The sequence below is a fragment of the Triturus cristatus genome, chromosome 7, assembly GCF_964204655.1.
Source record: "Triturus cristatus chromosome 7, aTriCri1.1, whole genome shotgun sequence".
Lineage (NCBI taxonomy): Eukaryota > Metazoa > Chordata > Amphibia > Caudata > Salamandridae > Triturus > Triturus cristatus.
Genome location: NC_140590.1, coordinates 1,677,009,663 through 1,677,028,261, shown reverse-complemented (window position 1 = coordinate 1,677,028,261; position 18,599 = coordinate 1,677,009,663). Strand labels below are relative to the sequence as shown.

Below are 18,599 nucleotides of genomic sequence, written 5' to 3'. Positions count from 1 at the left end.
ATCGACTTGCGCTAGATGGCGTGCTAACATTACAAATAGTGTTACTATCCCAACACCTTCCCTACTGTTAAGTGGACTGGAGTTGGAATAGTAAATTACACTTTTCTAATGTTAGCACGCCATCTAGCGCAAGTCGATGTAAAGACTTGTGTTGTAATGGCATGCGTTGTAAATCCACTTGCGTTGTAACAGTTTCGTTGTAACAGCATGCGTTGTAACAGCACGCGTTGTAACGTCATACATCCGGTCACTGAGCTCTCCAGTCCAGTAAAAGGGTTATGTGGTTTGCTTTCAAGGCTCGAGGAAATTCCAGTTGGGAGCATTTTGTTTTGTAATCACTTATACCAGGTCCTACGGTTTACTAGATTCCTCCATCGTTGTGTAACGAAAAAGAGTGGGGCATCCTACCTTAATTCTGTGCATCTTCCTCTCTCTGCCACCCCATAAACATCTTGTAAATGATGCTTTGGAAGGTGCTTCATGCCAAGATCATTGTCTAGATTACACCCTCAAGTAACGTGTGCAACATATGGACACTCACTCATTCTGATCCGTTTTTGACTCTGCTAAGAAAAACACATGGTGTCATGCATAAATACATGCATGCAGAGCATGATGTGCTAGGGGGTGCTCTGTTGTGATAGTGGTGCACTGCAGCATGCACGTCAGTTTGAGCTGTGCTGCTCTCGTTGGAGCTATTTTTTCTTCTGTTAACTTTCTACTGTAAAAAATAAATGTCACATAGGCAGTCTCAGGGCAGATAGTGTGAGCAGATGATAGGAAGCACATCCATATATCATCCTCCCCATGTGATAGCAGCCAGGCACCTCCTCAAACCTATACCCACTCTTTCTTACTATTACACAAGGATGTACAATGGACAAGACATAACACCCAGCCATAGTCCTAGATACTGAGCAGATTCTACTGGGGAGACATGATGTGTCCATTGCTCTTTACCTACACACACACTTGAGTAGGGTTTCTGAAAACATCTGTTATTATCTCTGGTACATGCATGTTTTATATATTGCTGCTGCATCATTATCTAACACATGTTCTATGACATGTTTTTCATATGTAGAATGGAAGATATGGGACTAGACTCCAGAACCAAATTGCACCCAAGGACGCTTTCGTTGAACAAGTGGGAGAAATGGTGACTAACGTAAGTTTTCTTGGCGGCGTTGTGGCCGTTGTTCAAGTACAAATATGTGGAACTTCATACATGTGGCCAAAGTAGTTGTGCTATAAGGCTGCAAATGTTTGGCTACCTAGCTATTATTGCTGTTTTATATCGTAGATCATTCCACTGTACACTATTAGACAAATGAACAACTTACGCTTGCACATTGTTTACAAAATAAACTCAGTGGCATACCGGAGTGCCTTGTTCCCAAATTAAAGGTGTACTTCATATGAATCGCTCTAAGCTATCAGGAGCAAATGTTCTTCAGGTAATGTTGGGGAAAGTCAGAAACACGATTACTGCGACCCCCATAAAGAAAGCCCCAGGCCCTGGTGGGGTCCCAGTGGATTTGTATAAATCTGATGTAGCGCTTTGGGCTCCTCTACTCACCTTCACCATCAAGGCCGCAGCTAAGCCTGGTATCCCTAAGTCTTGGTCTCAGGCCATAATTGTGCCTGTTGTCAAGGAAGGTAACAAAGATGACCAATGCTGATGCAGGCCAATTACTTTAATTGATTCAGCCACTACCATTATTGGGCCAACAGTCTTAAACAGGGACAGTGAACTGGATAATCTCTGATCTTCAGTACAGTTTTAAACCAGGTCTAGGAATAATTGATCAATGTTTAAAGCTTTATTTGATCATCAATAAGTATAGAGTGGCCAAGCGTGAGTCCCTCCATATAACATTCATAGACCTCAGCTCAGCCTTTGAAAGGGTCAATAGAGATAAACCGTGAAGCATTGTGGTCTCTGTGCGTGCTGAGTCTAGTATTCTTAACTTTTTAGGTGCCCTCCATTTGGATCTTCCGCTTCTGTCAGGTACGACCCTGGGGGCGACTGTTCAGAGTCCTTTAAAGTAGATCAGAAGTACGATAATGGTGCATTCTTGTAGATAACCATCTGGAAAGCACTGCATCCGCGAGAGGATAGGACATGCCTCTTGTGGGAAGGTGCCTGACTCCTGCATTAAATCTATGCTGATGACACGGTCCTTCTGGCCGCAATGGCACTAGGTCTGCAAACATTTCTAGCTTCTTTCATGGGAGTACAATTTAGATTTGTGTGCCAATTTCAACAAATTCCATGTAAAGGTTGTAGGCCTTGAAACAACCAAGTTGTTCATGGTTATGTTAGATTTAGCAAAACAAAAGTGTTCTTGTCAGGACTTTCAATATTTACACAATGCCTTGGTTGGCAAACTTTCCACAATGATCTTGAAACGCACGTTGTGTTTTGCCTCAACACCCCTATCAGCATTTGGCCGATATTTCCACAATGTGATAGACACCTTACCTGTCTTTTCCTTTTTTCTCACATTCAAATATTTTAATTCAGTTTTAATGAAGGAAAAGCATGCACCATGTACCATTCATAACATTTCATCATGTAGACATGCAAAAGGAAATTAATTTCTCCAATTATACTTGCAAAACCCTACTCTTCTTCTAAGCTTTCATTCAACAACAATACAGAAATGACTGTCAAAGGAACAGAGGAATTGACAGAAAACTTCAATTGCGGCAGACTTTATCAAACCAGAGCATCTGCTTCCAACTATCCCACATCGATCATCCATACTGGAGCTCTTTTGGTAGCCGCTGGAAATATTTTTTCCATATTAGTTTCAACATTTTTGTCAGACGTCAGCACCACGTAGAAACAATCCAGATTCTTAGATCCACACAAAGGCCTCTTCAATGTGCTTTTTATTGAGAGTCCAGTACCTCTTGGGATTGCATATAGTTTTACTGTGCGTCAAAACGAGATGGTTTGCTGTACATTAATGCAACAATCTCCGAAAGCATGCTGAGGACCAACTAGAGTGTGGTCAGATAGCAGTGTGTCACCAGTGGAAGACAACAGTGGAACTACACACCCACACCAACTAGCAAGTGCATGCTAGTTTAGATTCCACTTGTTTGGAAACATCAGAGGAGTAGAGATTAAATAACAACGGCAATATGGCGCATCCTTGCTCAACGTGATGTCTGCAACTCACCATCCCAGAAGAAAAATCCAGATGGACCGTAGCTCAATGGATGACCTAAAGCGACCAATGACTGTTTTCAAAGTGAGCACGGCCTACCACGTGGTCAATTTAGCACCTAAGATTCTAGGATTGACCTTATCAAATATACTGTTTAGATTTATAATTGTGGCAAACATCAGAAATAAGTTTGTTAGTAGGTGTTAAGCTACTATAGTCAGTACATGAGCATTACGTTTTCATGTTGTTTTCATAGGAACGGTTGATTCAGCCAAATCATAGAGGTGCTGTATGATTAATATGATCAAAGAAAGGCTGCTGGGCACAGTGTGGTCAATAGGTGGCAATTTCTCCAAATACGTCTGTTTCCTTTGACAAGCATATACCTCTTGCAGGTTACCGAACTGCTGCTCTCCTCACAATAGATGCACAAGATGGGAGATAACGAGGCGCACTACCACCATTTTTGATTAGGTCAAGAGGATCCAACATTAGTCAACAAAGGTGGATCAGTGCTAGACTTTGCATAAAATCGCCTTCTATCTAATTATTCAGTTGAGATGATGAGTGCCCTGGCACTTATCTTTTTTTTTTTTTCCACAAATTAAGCACTGCAAATAAAGCTTGAAATGCAGCACCCTGTGGTAATCTCTTCATCAATTCGGATTCATTGCATAATGTGAAAAAAGATGACTGCATGGGATGACAAAAACGGTAAACATCCTTTACAACGACTGCGTTACAATGCATGCCGTTACACCCCATTTTTAACTCCGCAAAATCTTTTACAGTGCAGGGCTTCACACTACAAATAATTACAATGCATTCCCTATTACAAAGCCCCGGTGGAGTTAGAATTGTAAATTGCGTTGCAATGGACAATGCCTTGTAATGGATTGCATTGTAAAGCCCTGCGTTGTAAAAGATTTTGCAGAGTAAAAAATGCAGGGTAATGGCACGCGTTGTAAAAGCGTGCGGGGTAAAGTTTCATATTTGACATAAACAGGTGCGGTTCGCTGCTCCAATATCTTGGTTAAAATCCAGATTTAGAATAATTATTTTGTTGTGTCCTTATCGGTGCCTGGCACAAGCTAGTACAGACGTGCTTACAGGCTACGAATATCCATGGAAACCCAATAAGCTTATGCTAATGGTGTACATAGCGAAGACTTACAGAACAGCATACTATTTCAACAGAGGGGAGAGGAGTTGGCCTAATGGCTAGGGCGGTCGACCTCGAATCTGGGGAACCAGGTTCGAGTCTCGGCATTGGCGCTGAACATCCTGTGATTCTGGGCAAATCACTTAATCTCCCCGTGCCTATCAAAAATTAATGTGTCCTCATGTAACGCAACTGGTGCTATGTAAAGCGCTCTGATACCAGATACCTTCGGGTCAAGTTCGCACTATATAAAACACTGAAAAAGATAAAAAAAAAAAAAAAAAACAGGTGAGTGAAATCTAAGACAAATCAGGGAATTTTGTATTCAGTGCAGTCATGCAAAGTTTCCTGAGTTTGCCCAAATTAGATGAGGCAGGTTTATCTTCTCTGATACATGCTCCCTTTAGCTGGGTATTCCACAAAAAGGGGTAGAACATCAGACTGCAGGAAATGGTCCCTAATTTCCCCACTTGCACTCAGGGCAGAACGTATCTCTAAGAGACAGTGTAGAAATGCTGTAGTTCTTACCCACCATCCAGGACTGAAATGGGACTTGTGGTGGACCAGAGACATGGTTTGTGTAGAGGACCAGAACTTGTGGATTTTAGGGATTTTTAGGTTCGGATGTGGAACCATAACTTCAATTTAACTGTGGAGTTTTATATGACTTTCATAGTTGTTTACATTATCTAAAAGGTGTTTTTTTCAGTCAATATCTTTCTTTTTTTTTAAATGACACACTAATGGTTGGACACAGGACTAACCCTTGTGTATCAGCTCCTGGTGAAATTTACTTTGGTCATGCATGTAAGAGATTGGAAGAACAGCCTTTGGACTGGTACTGTGCCTCACCATATGTGCTTGCCAAAAAGCCCTGCAAGCAGCCACAGGCCTGATGATTTATTAATATTTTTATTTTTTTAATTTCTCACATTTCTTGAAACTCTTGAGCTCACCAATTCCTATTTATTTGAAGCGGGTACTGCATGCAAGTGTTTATTTATTTTTCCGTCCCCATCCCACAATGATATTCCTATACCATTCTTCATCCACCCTCTCTCTCTTTGTCCTTCAGTTTTGGTTAAAATGATTCCTTATATTTTTTGTCTTTTTTAAACTCGCTGTGTCATCGAAACTTGCAATCTTTGGAAAATGGTGTCCATTATTATTTACAAAACGGCAGCTTTGTGCTCTCAAATTTCTGAGAATTTGTGAGAATATTTTCCACTAAATGTTTTTTTCATACATTTCACTGTTCAGTTTTCCATTCAGCTTTTCCATTATTCTAGGGCCTTGTCTACCCACCTTTGTTGAATGGCACTGCTCATTGAGTCTCCCCCTTTCTTTGTGAATTTTAGTTTTGATTATGTGAAACTCGCAAATTTTTAAAAACTCACTATGGCAATATGGAGGGTAAAATAATTTAAGAACAATTATAGTCCATGAAAATTCAAATGTAATTGGCAAAACTTGCAAGTTTCCTGCTCATGCATTTAACAGCGGGAAATGCATCTTTTCCCCCCCAATATGTTTCCTATGCATAGATATCCACAAAACATTCTATGCCTCATGCAGTTTTGTGGTGGGGGGTGCAAAATTGCAAAAGAGCTTTGTTAATAGACCTGTAACTTCTTGAATGTTTTAAAAAAGATGAAGAGAGCGCCTGACTGAATCCGAAGCATGGGGGGATGGGGGGCCCTCCATGTACTTTGAAGGGGGTCTCCCTCAAGTTTTGTTATGCCACTGTCTGCAATGTGCAGCTGGTAGAGCAGAGTTCTTCAAACTTTTTGATGTCAGGACCCCTTGTCAAACATTTTTAGGCGCAAGGACCCCCTCTTGAGAAACATTTCTAGAACCTGGTACTCCTCTTCATCGACAAATATCAACAACCATAACACCGCCAATTCCCACAGAAAACCATTTTTACGTTGGGGAAATAATATTAAACAGTGTTTAGTAAACCAAAGGTCAGTGAGTGTGGGGGAGTGGTCATAGGTGTAGTTAAAAACAAAGGGCCTCCTTTATGAGGAATTGGCGTAGGGCAGCGCCACAAGTCTTCTTGCTGTGCCGGCCTCCGGAAATGTGAAAGGGCAGGAATGCACCGTATTTATGGGATACGGTGCATTCCTGTCCTATCCTTTTGCGATGGTGCACAGATTGCTGCCTAGCACTAGCTTAGGCAGGATTGTTTTTGTAGAGCAATGGGCAACTTCCTTCTCTAAAACAATTCAGAGAAGCGTTTTCCTCTTTCTGTGTGAGCTGCAGAATGCAACACATATTGAAAGAGGGAAAAATGAGGAGAAATGAAAACATCCTCGTTCCGCTGGGGAGGTGTAAGGTTTTGGCGCTGCCCCAGCTTTATATGATTTGGTAAATCTAGGGCAGCATCAGGATCCATGGGTGATGCTCCATGGGTGATGCATGGGAACCTGCTCGCAACACCCATTGAACGCCTCCTTGAAGCAGAGTAAAGTGGGGTAGCACCTTGCGCTGCTTTGTCTTACTCCATATCGATGAGCCCATGAAAAGCCATGCAGGGTGACTTTGCGCCGCCTCGTAGGTATGATTGAGACACTTGCACCGCACGAGCGTTAAAAAAGTGATGCTCTGGCGGTGCAAGCCTCTCATAAATAAGCCCCTAAATATTCTTCACTTTGTTTAGGTTTTTCACCATTAGGTAGCTACATAGAAATTAATGGGCAGCTTAAATAATAAATAAATAAAAAGTTGATACTCAGTGGGAAATGCACTGTAGTACATTATGAAACCTCTATTAGTTAATGCACTGCAGAGGTCTATGTGTAACCAGAGAGCCACCGAATTAAATCTTGTTTGGTGCAGTGAAAAATAGTGACCGTGTAGTTTTAGTGCTACGAGGACACAGCATGTGACAGAAAACACTGTGAATACAGATACAAAATGTGCACATAGTTTTATGACAAAGTAGTGCTTCCAAAATGTAGATTTTAGTAATACCAGACCATATGTATTGCAATTTCTTTTTACAATCCCTTCAACAGCTACTTAGGGGTACTAAGGGCTGTGTAAATGCAATTGTGATTAAAAGCACAAACTTAACAGCCCAGTTGTTAACTCTTTGCACTGCCACAAAAAAAGAAGTCTTTGTCATCACAAACTTTGGAGTGATTCCATCAATTTAAGCCACAACAAGCTCCTTAGCACCCTTTAAACTTGCAGATTAACTGATAGAGCACATTTTGATTTTATTCATGCAAGCAGGCACCCTGGCACGAAGGCTTTTCACAGCACAGGAGAAGCAATTAATGAAGCCGTCATCCCAGGACGGTCGTCTTTTCCCAAAACAAAAGGAAACGTTTTTGATTTCAAGAAGAAGAGAGGCTGGGAATGTGCCCCCCCTTCCCAGGACTCCACGGCTTCCCTGGGGGGTCACGCCCCACAGACTACAGACCTCAGTCCCCTGATGAGGCATCTCAGTGCATCCCCTACAAAAACTCGTCCTTAGTGGCAATGATCCTTTGGTGTTCTCCGGTTCCACCCTCCTCCAGGCCTAGCCCCTGCGGTATCAACTGCCTCTAAATATCTGTAGGAATTCATTCAAATTATGCCTGCCTCTTTCCACCCTTTCTGAAGGCATTAGAAGACCACTATCTTGTGCAGCACAGCTGCCCACAACATTATGGCCTTCTGCTAGCCTTTCATGTCACTGAGTATGTCACAAATTTTGTATCCAGCACCTCTTTTGTTTCTTCCAACTCTGTCACTTTAATTCTAAGCAGATACATGAAGTACATATTTTAAACACGCAGAGGCATATAGATGGATCTGATATAATCAGTAACAACAGAGCTATTGTTTTCTCTTGCTCTGCTGGCTGGTGCTGCATGCAAAGGTCTGTTGTTTAATAGATGTACATACACATCAAAGCTACTAATGGATACAGAGATTTATGGTCTTGAACGTGTTCCGATCCAATCTCTGAAAGGCAGACAAAGGCATACAGTAACAAGGTAAGGGCAGAGTTGAAATAATCTGGCAGCAACTCAACAATTTCTTTATGTACACATCTGTGTTTGTATTAATTAATACAAAGCAAGTCCTAACCTGAACAATCACACACCAGTTACAGCAAATGAGCGATACTCCTTAGATACATATGAATGCACTCAAATTAAAATCGACATAATCTGCACAAGAGTAGCACAAATACATCAGTTACCGGTGCCTAAAATTCAGAAAGACCCTGGGCCTCATATTTTCTAGTATTACCTGGCGCATCCCCTGCACTTGTAGATTTACCTCTCAGCATAACTGCTGTGGTCCATACCCTGGTTTATACTCTATGGGCCTCATTTATGAGGTTTTGCCGTAGGGTAGCTCAGCAGGCCTTGCTGCTGCCCTGTCCTACGGCAAAAGAAAAGGGCAGGAATGAGCTGTATCTATCAGATGATTCCCATGCACAGACGCTCTCCAGTTGTGTCACAGGCTTTAATCTCATACCTGCCCATAGAGGGGTTTGTGCCATGAGCTTGTCAAGTCTTTTAACATGGGCTAGATCTGCCCGTCAGCACAAGAAAGGGTAGTTTTGTGTACTGTGGGAGCGAGGCCAGAGGCTTCCCTCCATATAGTAGGTTTAGAGCCCCTTGTTTCTCAAAGGAAACCAATTCAAGCCTCCAAGAGGAATCATGCTTGTCACCAAAGGTGGGGGTCCAGGGCCCCCAAGGCCCCTTCATCCACCGGGCTGGCACATTTAGGGTATGACACCATGGGAACTTTACCTGCTGAGAGGAACTTTGAAACCAGGTATTGAAGGAAAGTTGGAGGGAGTAATAATGGTAATGTTCTAGTGGCAGAGGTATATGGGAAGACGATTTCATAAATTGCCTAAGCGGTAGTGGAGCCCCGACTTCTAGTTGTTGTGAGAACAATATTTATGTCCCAAGCTGCTTGTTGGTCACAGGTTATATGTATGCCCAGATATAAGAACTGTACTTTTGCTATCCGGAACTGGGCCCTCAGAGTTGGTGTGGCTGGCTTGCTGGCCAGATGTACATACATTGATTTTCCCCAGTTAACCATTAAGCCAGATATGTCACTATAGATCTCTAACAATTGTGTCAGGCATGGCAGAGAACTGAAGCATGGGGATACTGAAACCAAAGCATGTCATCAGCCTAATGCCCCACTCTGTCTTCTTGATCATCTGCCCGTAGGAACCCACATGTATTCACATCTCTCCTAATCCACTCTGCCAGCTGTTCCACCAGCAAGGAAAAGAGGAGAGGAGAGAGAGAAAGCCTGATATGTTCTGTGTTCGATAGTTAAGAGGGAGGAATGTACCACATTAACCCTTGCACGTGCTCTAGGACCATCCAACAGGGCCTGCACAAAAGCTATGAATTTCAGACCAATGTTCATCCTGCGCAGTACTTGGAACAGGAAGGGTCAGTGGACAGTATTGAAATCCTACTCATAATCTATTAATAATAGTGCTTCTGTGCTTTGTAGATCAACGACCCTGGATAGTGCCACATGCAACCTACATTAAAATGACAAGTACGCTTACCAGACATAAAACCATTTTGCTATGTTATGTTATATTGGTTTTATAAGGTGCACAGCTACCCAACAAGGGTTTTCCAGCGCTGGCCTGAAGGAACAGAAAGGAACAGAAAGTGAAAATTATTTATTAAACAACCAAGTTTTTAAAAGTTTACGAAAGTTTGCATATATTGTTTCACTGCGAAGCTCTATGGGAAGAGAGTTCCATACGGAACGACCCAAGTAAGCAAACGAGCAGCCTCCCATCCTCGTGAGTCTAACTCTGGGAACCGAGAATTTTCCCTGGGTTGTAGAGCGTAACAAGCAAGGGGGTAGATAGGGATGAACCAGATTATGCAGCTATTGAGGAGCAGTACCGACCTTGATCTTAAACATATATACCAAGGCTTTTAAATTGGTACGGTTTTCAACCCTAAGCCAATGCAGATCTCTCACAGCATTAGAGGTGGAAGATGTTTTAGGGATCTGGCAAAGCAATCTTGCGGCTGAATTTTGAACCACCTGAAGATTCTGTATTACATCCTTATTAGCCCCCAGATAGAGGATTTTCCCGTAGTCCAGTCTAGAGGTCACAAGTGCCTGGACTACGGTTTTTTTGGGTATGACTGGGGAGCCTCCAGATGATTTTTATTAACCATTTCAAGATCGTAAAGCAAGTGGCTGCCACCTTCACCACCTGCTGTTTCATCGATAATTTGTCATCGATAATAAATCCCAAATTGCGGACTTGATGGGTGGGCTGTGGTAGGGTGCCCATTTCGGTAGGCCAGAGCTGGGGGCCCCAGAGATGTTTATTTTTACCCTAAATCAGGACCTCGGTCTTTTCGTCGTTAAGTTTGAGTGGATTAGCTTGCATCCAAGATGTAATATTACACAAACCGGCCTGAAGAGCACATGGTCCGGGCAACTTTTCAGTTGAAAGGGAGAAGATAATTTGGGTATCGCCTGCATAAGGGAAGAGGGCCAGCCCAGCCTCTTCTGCAATCACAGCCAGAGGTTTAATGTATGCATTAAACAGAAGGGGGCTTAGAATGGAGCCCTGGGGTACCCCATGCAGAGAAAAACAGGTTTTAGATGTAGCCTTAGATGAAAAAACTTGAAATGTCCGCCTGGTGAGCAAGGATGAAAGCCAACCAAGTGCCGGGCCAGAAATGCCAAGGGACTGCAGGGATTTGATTAACACGGTATGAGATACCGTGTCAAACGTGGCGCTCAAATCGAGCAATATAAAAGCCACCGTGTCCCTAGAGTCCAGACGTTGTCGTACCATTTCTGTAACTCCAAGAAGAGTTGTCTCGGTTGAATAACTGGCTCTAAAGCCGGACTGAGAGGGATGCAAGTAGTTGGAAGATTCAAAACGCTGAGTTAGTTGTAAGTTTATGTGCTTTTCCAGAATTTTAGAGTAAATAGGGAGCAAAGAAATCGGCCTAAAATTTGATAGCCGGGCAGAATCGGCATTAACCTTCTTCAAGAGGGGGAGGACCATGGCGTGCTTCCAGGCAGATGGAATCATCGCCTCTTGTAAGGAGGCATTGAGTAGCTCTATGATTAATAGCATTGAAGTTAATTCAAGCTGCTGTAGTATTGAGACAGGAAAGAGATCACAAGGACAACCTGATTTAATACTGCCTAAGATCTTTCCGGGATTCTAACTTAATGATCAGTTCGACCATGCAAGTAAGTTCACTGACAGAGGTCAGTGGAGCAGGGACCGTTAATTGGGTTTTGCAAAGTGACAAATGTATTTGTTCCACTTTATTAACAAAAAAGTTGCCAAGATTGTCACATTGTGGTTCAGGAGGTGTGGGCTGTGTGTCAGAACCAGCTAATTTTTTGACCGTCGAAAATAAGGTATGTGAACAATTCTGTCTGTTAGAAATAGTGGAAGATATATCATCGGCCCGAGCAGATTTACAGTGGGCTTGATACTCTTTTAAAGCTTTTTTATATTTGAGTTTAGAGTCAGGTGAGTAGTTCCTCCTCCAATGTCTTTCCAGAGCTTTAAGCTTAGTTTTCTCAGTTTTTAATATGTGGATACGTGGATAAATATACACAAATATGTATGTACATACACACGTGCACTCACATGGAACACCTAAAAAAACAAAAATATGCATCAGCAACAAATGAAAATAAAGTATAAAGGTCCTCATGGATCAATGTTTTAATGACCCTGGCCAGCCTTGTGGCTAAAACTTTAGCTAAGAGCTTGATTTCCATATTCAGAAGAGAGAGTTTGACCTGTAAGAGGCACAAAACTCTGGATGTTTGTGGAGTGTAGGGATAGTAGAGATAGTGGCACATTGAAGATCATCAAATTAAAAAACAAATGTACACCTGGAAAGCAACAATTTCCTGTTGCATGTCTTTTTCTTTCCTGTTCACCATGGAAAATGTCCCACCACAGACCACATCTAAATGGCTTTCTAAAGGCTCACTGGGGACATCACTGAAGGTGAATTTTCCTCAAAGTAGTCTCTGATTACAACATCCAGTAGGGATTCCTCTTTTTTTTTTTTTGTTTAAAGTTTATGAACGAAAAAATTGAAACAAACAATGGAAAAGATAATATTAACGAGAGAATCACAATCAATGAAACTATTAATGTAGAAACACACGAAGACCTATTACTAATAATTGGGAAAGGGAATAAAGGGAGAAAGGGACGGGGGGGAACAGTATAATATTATTTGAAAACAATAAGAATAAAAAGTGATATCAAAAATCCTTAATCTCAATTTATACACAAAAATGTTAATAAGTACAATACAATCCTAAACTGCAAAAAATACAGATAATGAAAAAAGGAGTAATACCAACTTAGTATGTAAAAATTAGCTAGTAAAGACAACAAGTACTTAGGGAGGTTTTCTGACATCATCCGGAGTGTTAATAATAGTAGCGGAGGAGGAAGCAATATCGGTTAAATAAGCTGATAAAGGGAGCCATAAAAGATCTCTTTGAATAGATAGTGATATGGGAGTAACATTGCTCGTATCAAGTCTATGGTGAAAACAAACAGCATTCCACCATGCAATAAAGGTAACTTTGTTGGCTTGCTTTCAATTGGAGGTGATTAAATGATGGGCTATTGCTAATAATAAGTCAATTAATGAGGGGCCGGAGGAGGGGAGAGGCCAGGATGGTGAAAGGGAGCCTAAAAAGCTATTAGAAGGAGAAAAAGAAACCTGGGACTTACACATTTTATTAATTTGAGACCCAACTAGAATCCAAAAACGGGAGAGGGAGGGGCAATCATAAATCATATGTTTTAAGTCTGCTGAGGTACATGTGCATGACCAGCAGATTGGGGAAGAGTCAGCAGAAACAGAGGCTAACTTCGCTGGTGTGAATAAGAAGTGTTTGTTAAGAAAATAGAGAGTTTCAGAAGTATTGGCTGCTCTTGATGTCTTATGAATTTTTAACCATAATTTATCCCAAAGGGGTATAGTCCAACACTCTGCAAGATCTTTTTCCCAAGCCAATTCAGCCTTTCCCTTGGCTCTATCAGAAGAGAAAAATAAATTTTTATATAGAGAAGAGTCAGATGTATTAATAGATAACAAAGGGAAGATAGTGGAGCATCTAGTGGGAATAGCAGGATTTGGGGGTAAGGATAGAAGATACTGTGAGAGGGAAGGAAGAAGTAGGTCATATTGAGATTTACAGGAAGAGGGTAAAGAAAATTTTGATTGAATGTCGAAAAAGGATAATGGGATATTATTAAGTACTAATTGTGAAATCCAAAGTAGGCTTTTGAGTCTCCAAGTTTTCCAGTAAAAGGTACGGCCTTTGATTCGTAATAAGTGATTATGCCAAATGGGTTGTTGGGCTAACGAGGAAAAAGAGGGATAAGAGGACGGAAGAAGGGGGGTTAGTATTTTACGAGTGTGGGAGATAACTTGAGAATGAAAAGAGGGAATATTATTAGGAAAAGTAAGAGATTCATTAAATTGGAAAGGAGCTATAAAATGTTTTTCTATGGTCAACCATAGAGGAGAATGAACACCTTGATCCAGAGAAATCCAGCGAGAGGATTGTCGCAGAGAAAAAGCATAGTGGTAGGATCTAAAATCGGGAAATTTGAGACCGCCAGAATTTTTGTCAGCTTTGAGAGCACTGAGCGCTATTCGAGGAGATTTGTTCTTCCAGAGGAATTTGTTTAATAGAGAGTCAATTTTTTTTTAAGTAGAACCCTGGAATATGCACTGGGATCATAGACAAAAGGTAAAGAATTAACAGAGAAAGCATCATTTTGATAGAGTCTAGGCGTCCCCACCAGGAAAGGAAAAGTGGGTGCCATCGATCTATAGATTCAGATAAAGTTTTGATAATATTATCGAAATTTACCTTCAAGGTGTCTGGGATATTAGGAGTGAAATGCAAACCTAAATACTTTATGTTAGAAGTCTGCCATGAAAAACCAGTAGAGATAAAATCCTGTTTCAAACAGAAAATATTCAAGGGGAGAACGTCACATTTGTCTGAATTAAGTCGGTATCCGGACACTTGAGAAAAAGTGTCAACTTGGGATAAAAAGGCTGGAAGGGAAGTAGAGGGATTTAAACAGTATAAAAGAATGTCATCCGCATAAACAGACATTTTAACCTGAGTATTGTCAAGTTTAAAACCAGCAATTTTATCATCAAGCCTAATTTATGTTAAAAAGGGTTTCAATGCAATTATAAACAAAAGCGGGGACAAAGGGCAACCTTGACGAACTCCTCTAAAAAGAGAAAAATACTCAGAAGTTTTCCCATTAACAAAAATAGAGGCCTTAGGACCAGAATAAAGTAAAGAAATAAGAGAAAATAGTTTTGTAGGGAGACCAATCCATTTTAGTGCTTGAAACATAAAATCCCAACCGATCCTATCAAATGCCTTCTCAGCATCTAGCGCTATCGCGGCCATGGGATAATCAAGGGAGGAGGCCTTACTTAAGATGTTAAAAATGACTCTGGAGTTATCTGAGGACAAACAGCCTTTAACAAAACCTGACTGTTCTGGGCCTATAAGAGTAGGTAAAATGGGATCAATACGAAGAGCAAGAATTTTAGCGAAAATCTTGTAATCCTAATTAACTAGGGAAATTGGACGGTAATATTTGCAAGATGAAGGGTCTTTGTTTTCTTTAGGAATTAAACAGATCATGGCTTCCTAGAAAGTTCCTGAGGAGCAATTGTCATTAATAAAAGATTTATAAAGTAACAAGAGTTGAGGGAGTAGCAGAGATGCAAAATGGGCATAAAATTCAATAGTAAAGTCGTCAGGACCAGGTGCTTTCCCCCTTTTCAGTAACGAGACTGCATGTGTGATTTCCGACAAAGAGATGTCAGATTCTAATGAGGTAAAGTCAGTGTCGTTAGATGGGGAGATTTTATCGATTGAAAGAAGGAGGAAAGTGCTGTTGAAGTGGGTTGCTGCTCCGGCGTATAAAGATTTTTGTAAAAAGAAACAAACTCATTCAGAATATCATTATCTTTAAATAGGGAGACACCTACATTGTTACGTATAAATTCTATTTTAGTCTGGCCGCGACAAATTTTTTAATAATTTGCCAACAGTTTCCCCATTTTATTTTGGCCTCCATAATGACGAGCACTGCTTTTTAAAAGATAAGAAGAGGCAGCTTCAGTAGATAATTTATTAAAAGAGAATTTAGCATCTATAAGATTCTTTAATGAAGCTTCAGAATTGGAATTGTAGTAACAATATTCAAGGTGTTTAATCTTGGTGAGTAACTGAGTATACAAAACTTATAATAAAACCTCTGGCTGCAGCTTTAAAAGAATCTCAAATCATTACTGGAGAAGAAGTTGGGGTGGAGTTAAGAGTGAAAAATTCGACTGCAAAGGAGGTGAATTGGCTTGTAAAATTGGGGTCCATTAATAATGTGTTATTAAAACGCCTCCTACCAGCATGAGCAGAAAAGGGTATTAGCTCAAAATCTACAAAAACAGGAGCATGGTCTGATATCAAAATGGAACCAATCTCGGCATGGAAGACAAGCTGAGACAGGGGTTTGCTTAAGAAAAGATAGTCTATTCGTTATTGGGAGTGGTGAGGGGGAGAGTAGAAACTGTATTCCCGGGTATCTGGATTGCAAAGTCTCCAAATGTCAACTAGAGCTTTACGGCGAATGGCAGAAGTAAATTGTCAATGCATCCTAGTGTGTGTAAATTTTACAGAAGAATGCCTATCCAATATCGGGTCAAGTACTTGGTTACAGTCACCTCCAAAAATAACATAATCTTCATCAAACAGGAGAAGTTTATCGGATAACTGAATCCAGAACATATTATCTATATTAACAGGTCCATAAACATTAAAGAGAACCAAGGGTACTTGATCAATAAGCAATTTAACAATTATCCAGCGCCCCTCTAAATCACTTTCCTGATGAACTACTGATTACTGATATTTTTTATGACATAAAATAGAAACTCCATTCTTCTTCCCTAGGGCTGGGGAAGAAAAAACCTTTCCTACCCAACATCTTTTCAATTTAGCTGCTTCAACATCCGATAGGTGAGTTTCTTGAATGAAAGCAATATCAACATTCAATCTAGCTAAGTGGGTTAACACACGCTGTCTTTTTATGGGATTGTTAACTCCTTTAGCATTCCAAGTTACAACTCTAAAAGTATCTCATTAAAATGAAGATGCACAATTATTGTAATAACTATTGAAATATTAGATTTGTTGTTCAAAAGAGAAAAAAGACTTGAAGAGGAAATGAAAAAGAGAAGTGAGATTAAGAAAGAAAGAGAAACAAATCTGAGGAAGATGCTATTAAAAATAGAGGAAAGAAAGGAAAAATAGTAGAAAGGGATAGGAAAAGATAAAAGGAGGAAAAAACAAAGTACAGTACAGATAAATAATATAAAACAAAACATTGACATTGAAGTACAAAGTCAAAAAGACATACCACACAAAAACATTGAGAGTGGGACGGGTGGAACCACATGAGGGAGATAGCACACCGGACAGGAGACTCCACAAAGACGCAGGCGGGGGAGGCAATCCGCAGGCACAAATGAAGAGGATATAATCAAAGAACCACAAAGATGCATCTGAAAAAAGCAAACCGAGAAGGAAAAAGGTTAACATGTCACAAATCGTAACGAAAGACAACAAACAGCTGGGATGTGGAGAAAACATAAAACAATAACCAACAAAATTTATGCCACAAAATCGTTAATTAAGATTGAGGAATGTCCAAAGAATCAACTCTGCAAGAGGATAGAAATTGTTGAAGAAGTGAAGGATCCTCGTAAGTTGTTGTTTTATTATTATAAGTCACCTTGAAGCGGCATGGATGGAATAAACCATAACGGGCGTTCAGGGATCGAAGCGCAGGTCTCATCTCCAGGAACTTCTTACGACGATCTGCAGTAGACTTGGCATAGTCCTGCGCGAAAAAGAGGTTTGAGCCATTCCATACTATCTTTCCTTTCTGCTTAGCCGCTTGGAGAACTTTGAGCAGATCTGTATATTCTAAAAAGTACAAGATTACTCCTCTGGGTTTTATTGAAGAGGAAGAGGTGGTAGCCTGGCGGGAAATTTGGCCAAGACGGTGGGCTCGCTGAATGTTCAAGGTTGGAGAAGTTGAAAGACCAAGGAGCGTGGGCAAAAAAGATTGAAAAAAGGTTATAGTATTAGATCCTTCGAGGCCCTCCGCCAATCCGTAAATGCGTAGATTATTACGCCTGTTGCGATTTTCCAAATTCTCAACTTGTAGTTTCAGATTCTGTATTACTTTATGAAGGCTGGGAACTTGGTCAGTGACTACCTGAACTGAAGTAACTCTTCTTTCTAAGTCATCCACTTTTTGTTCGGTGTGAAGCCAAGCTCTGAAGAGAACGAATTTCATCAAGCAATAATTCCATAGAAATAGATGAAGAGGAATTAGTGGGCGAAGGTGGGTTTGCTTTCACTCTTTTACCCAGAACTAAGGCAGGCATGGAAGGAATTTTGGAGTTTGCTTTATTTGACTGCGAATTGTGAGAGGAAGAACCTTTCATTTTGGTAGTATCCATTGTTGCTTCTTCTCCATTATCTTGCAAAACACTGAATGGATTAATGTCTTCCAGTGACCCAGCATTAGTGTTATTTTGGGGAATACCATTATGAGGATTGCGAGACATTGCCATTTTGAGGAGAATAAAAGGCGAAATAAAGTATGTAGAAACAAAACTCACAGCTCAAAAAAGGGCAGTCAGGGAAAGTAGTATTATTCGGCTCTTCAAAAATTATATTATTGTTCACCTCCTCAAAGTATCCTAGTTTCGCCTCCTCAGAAAATGGAATTATTTATCTCCTCCAAAACATAAAGGAAATAGTCCAAGGTGCGATTGCATAGTGAGAATGAAAAGAAATTCCTTGTCTAGTAAGACATGTTAGACATATACTAAAAACAGCAGTCCAAACGTCTGTATAGTGAAAAGAGAAAAATACCGCTGTTAAATATAGCTGTATTCAGGTTCAAACTTGGTATTCCGGCAAAACATACTTGTAAAATTGGGGGATACAGTGAGAGAAACTCTGTCAGCAGCCAGGGCTCAGTCAGCGTGAGGCACGGAGGACGTTAGTATTCAAAATGGCGGCCGCATTTAACTCGCGGACTGCGTTTGAAGAAAGAAGCGGAAAAAATGAGGAAAAACGCTCACCCCAAGCAGTCAAAACAATACATAGTAGGCAACAAGCATTCCAACAAA

General features: G+C 40.7%; 1 protein-coding gene across 1 annotated transcript in view; it reads left to right on the top strand.

Moving 5' to 3' along the window:
• The window catches only part of CDH26 (cadherin 26), a 379,962-nt gene that overhangs the window by 344,813 nt on the left and 16,550 nt on the right, over positions 1-18,599 (top strand). Inside the window, exon 17 of the mRNA XM_085619786.1 lies at positions 1,085-1,168. Within this exon, the coding sequence (XP_085475912.1) occupies positions 1,085-1,168 (84 nt within the window). The remainder of the gene's footprint in view (positions 1-1,084; positions 1,169-18,599) is intronic.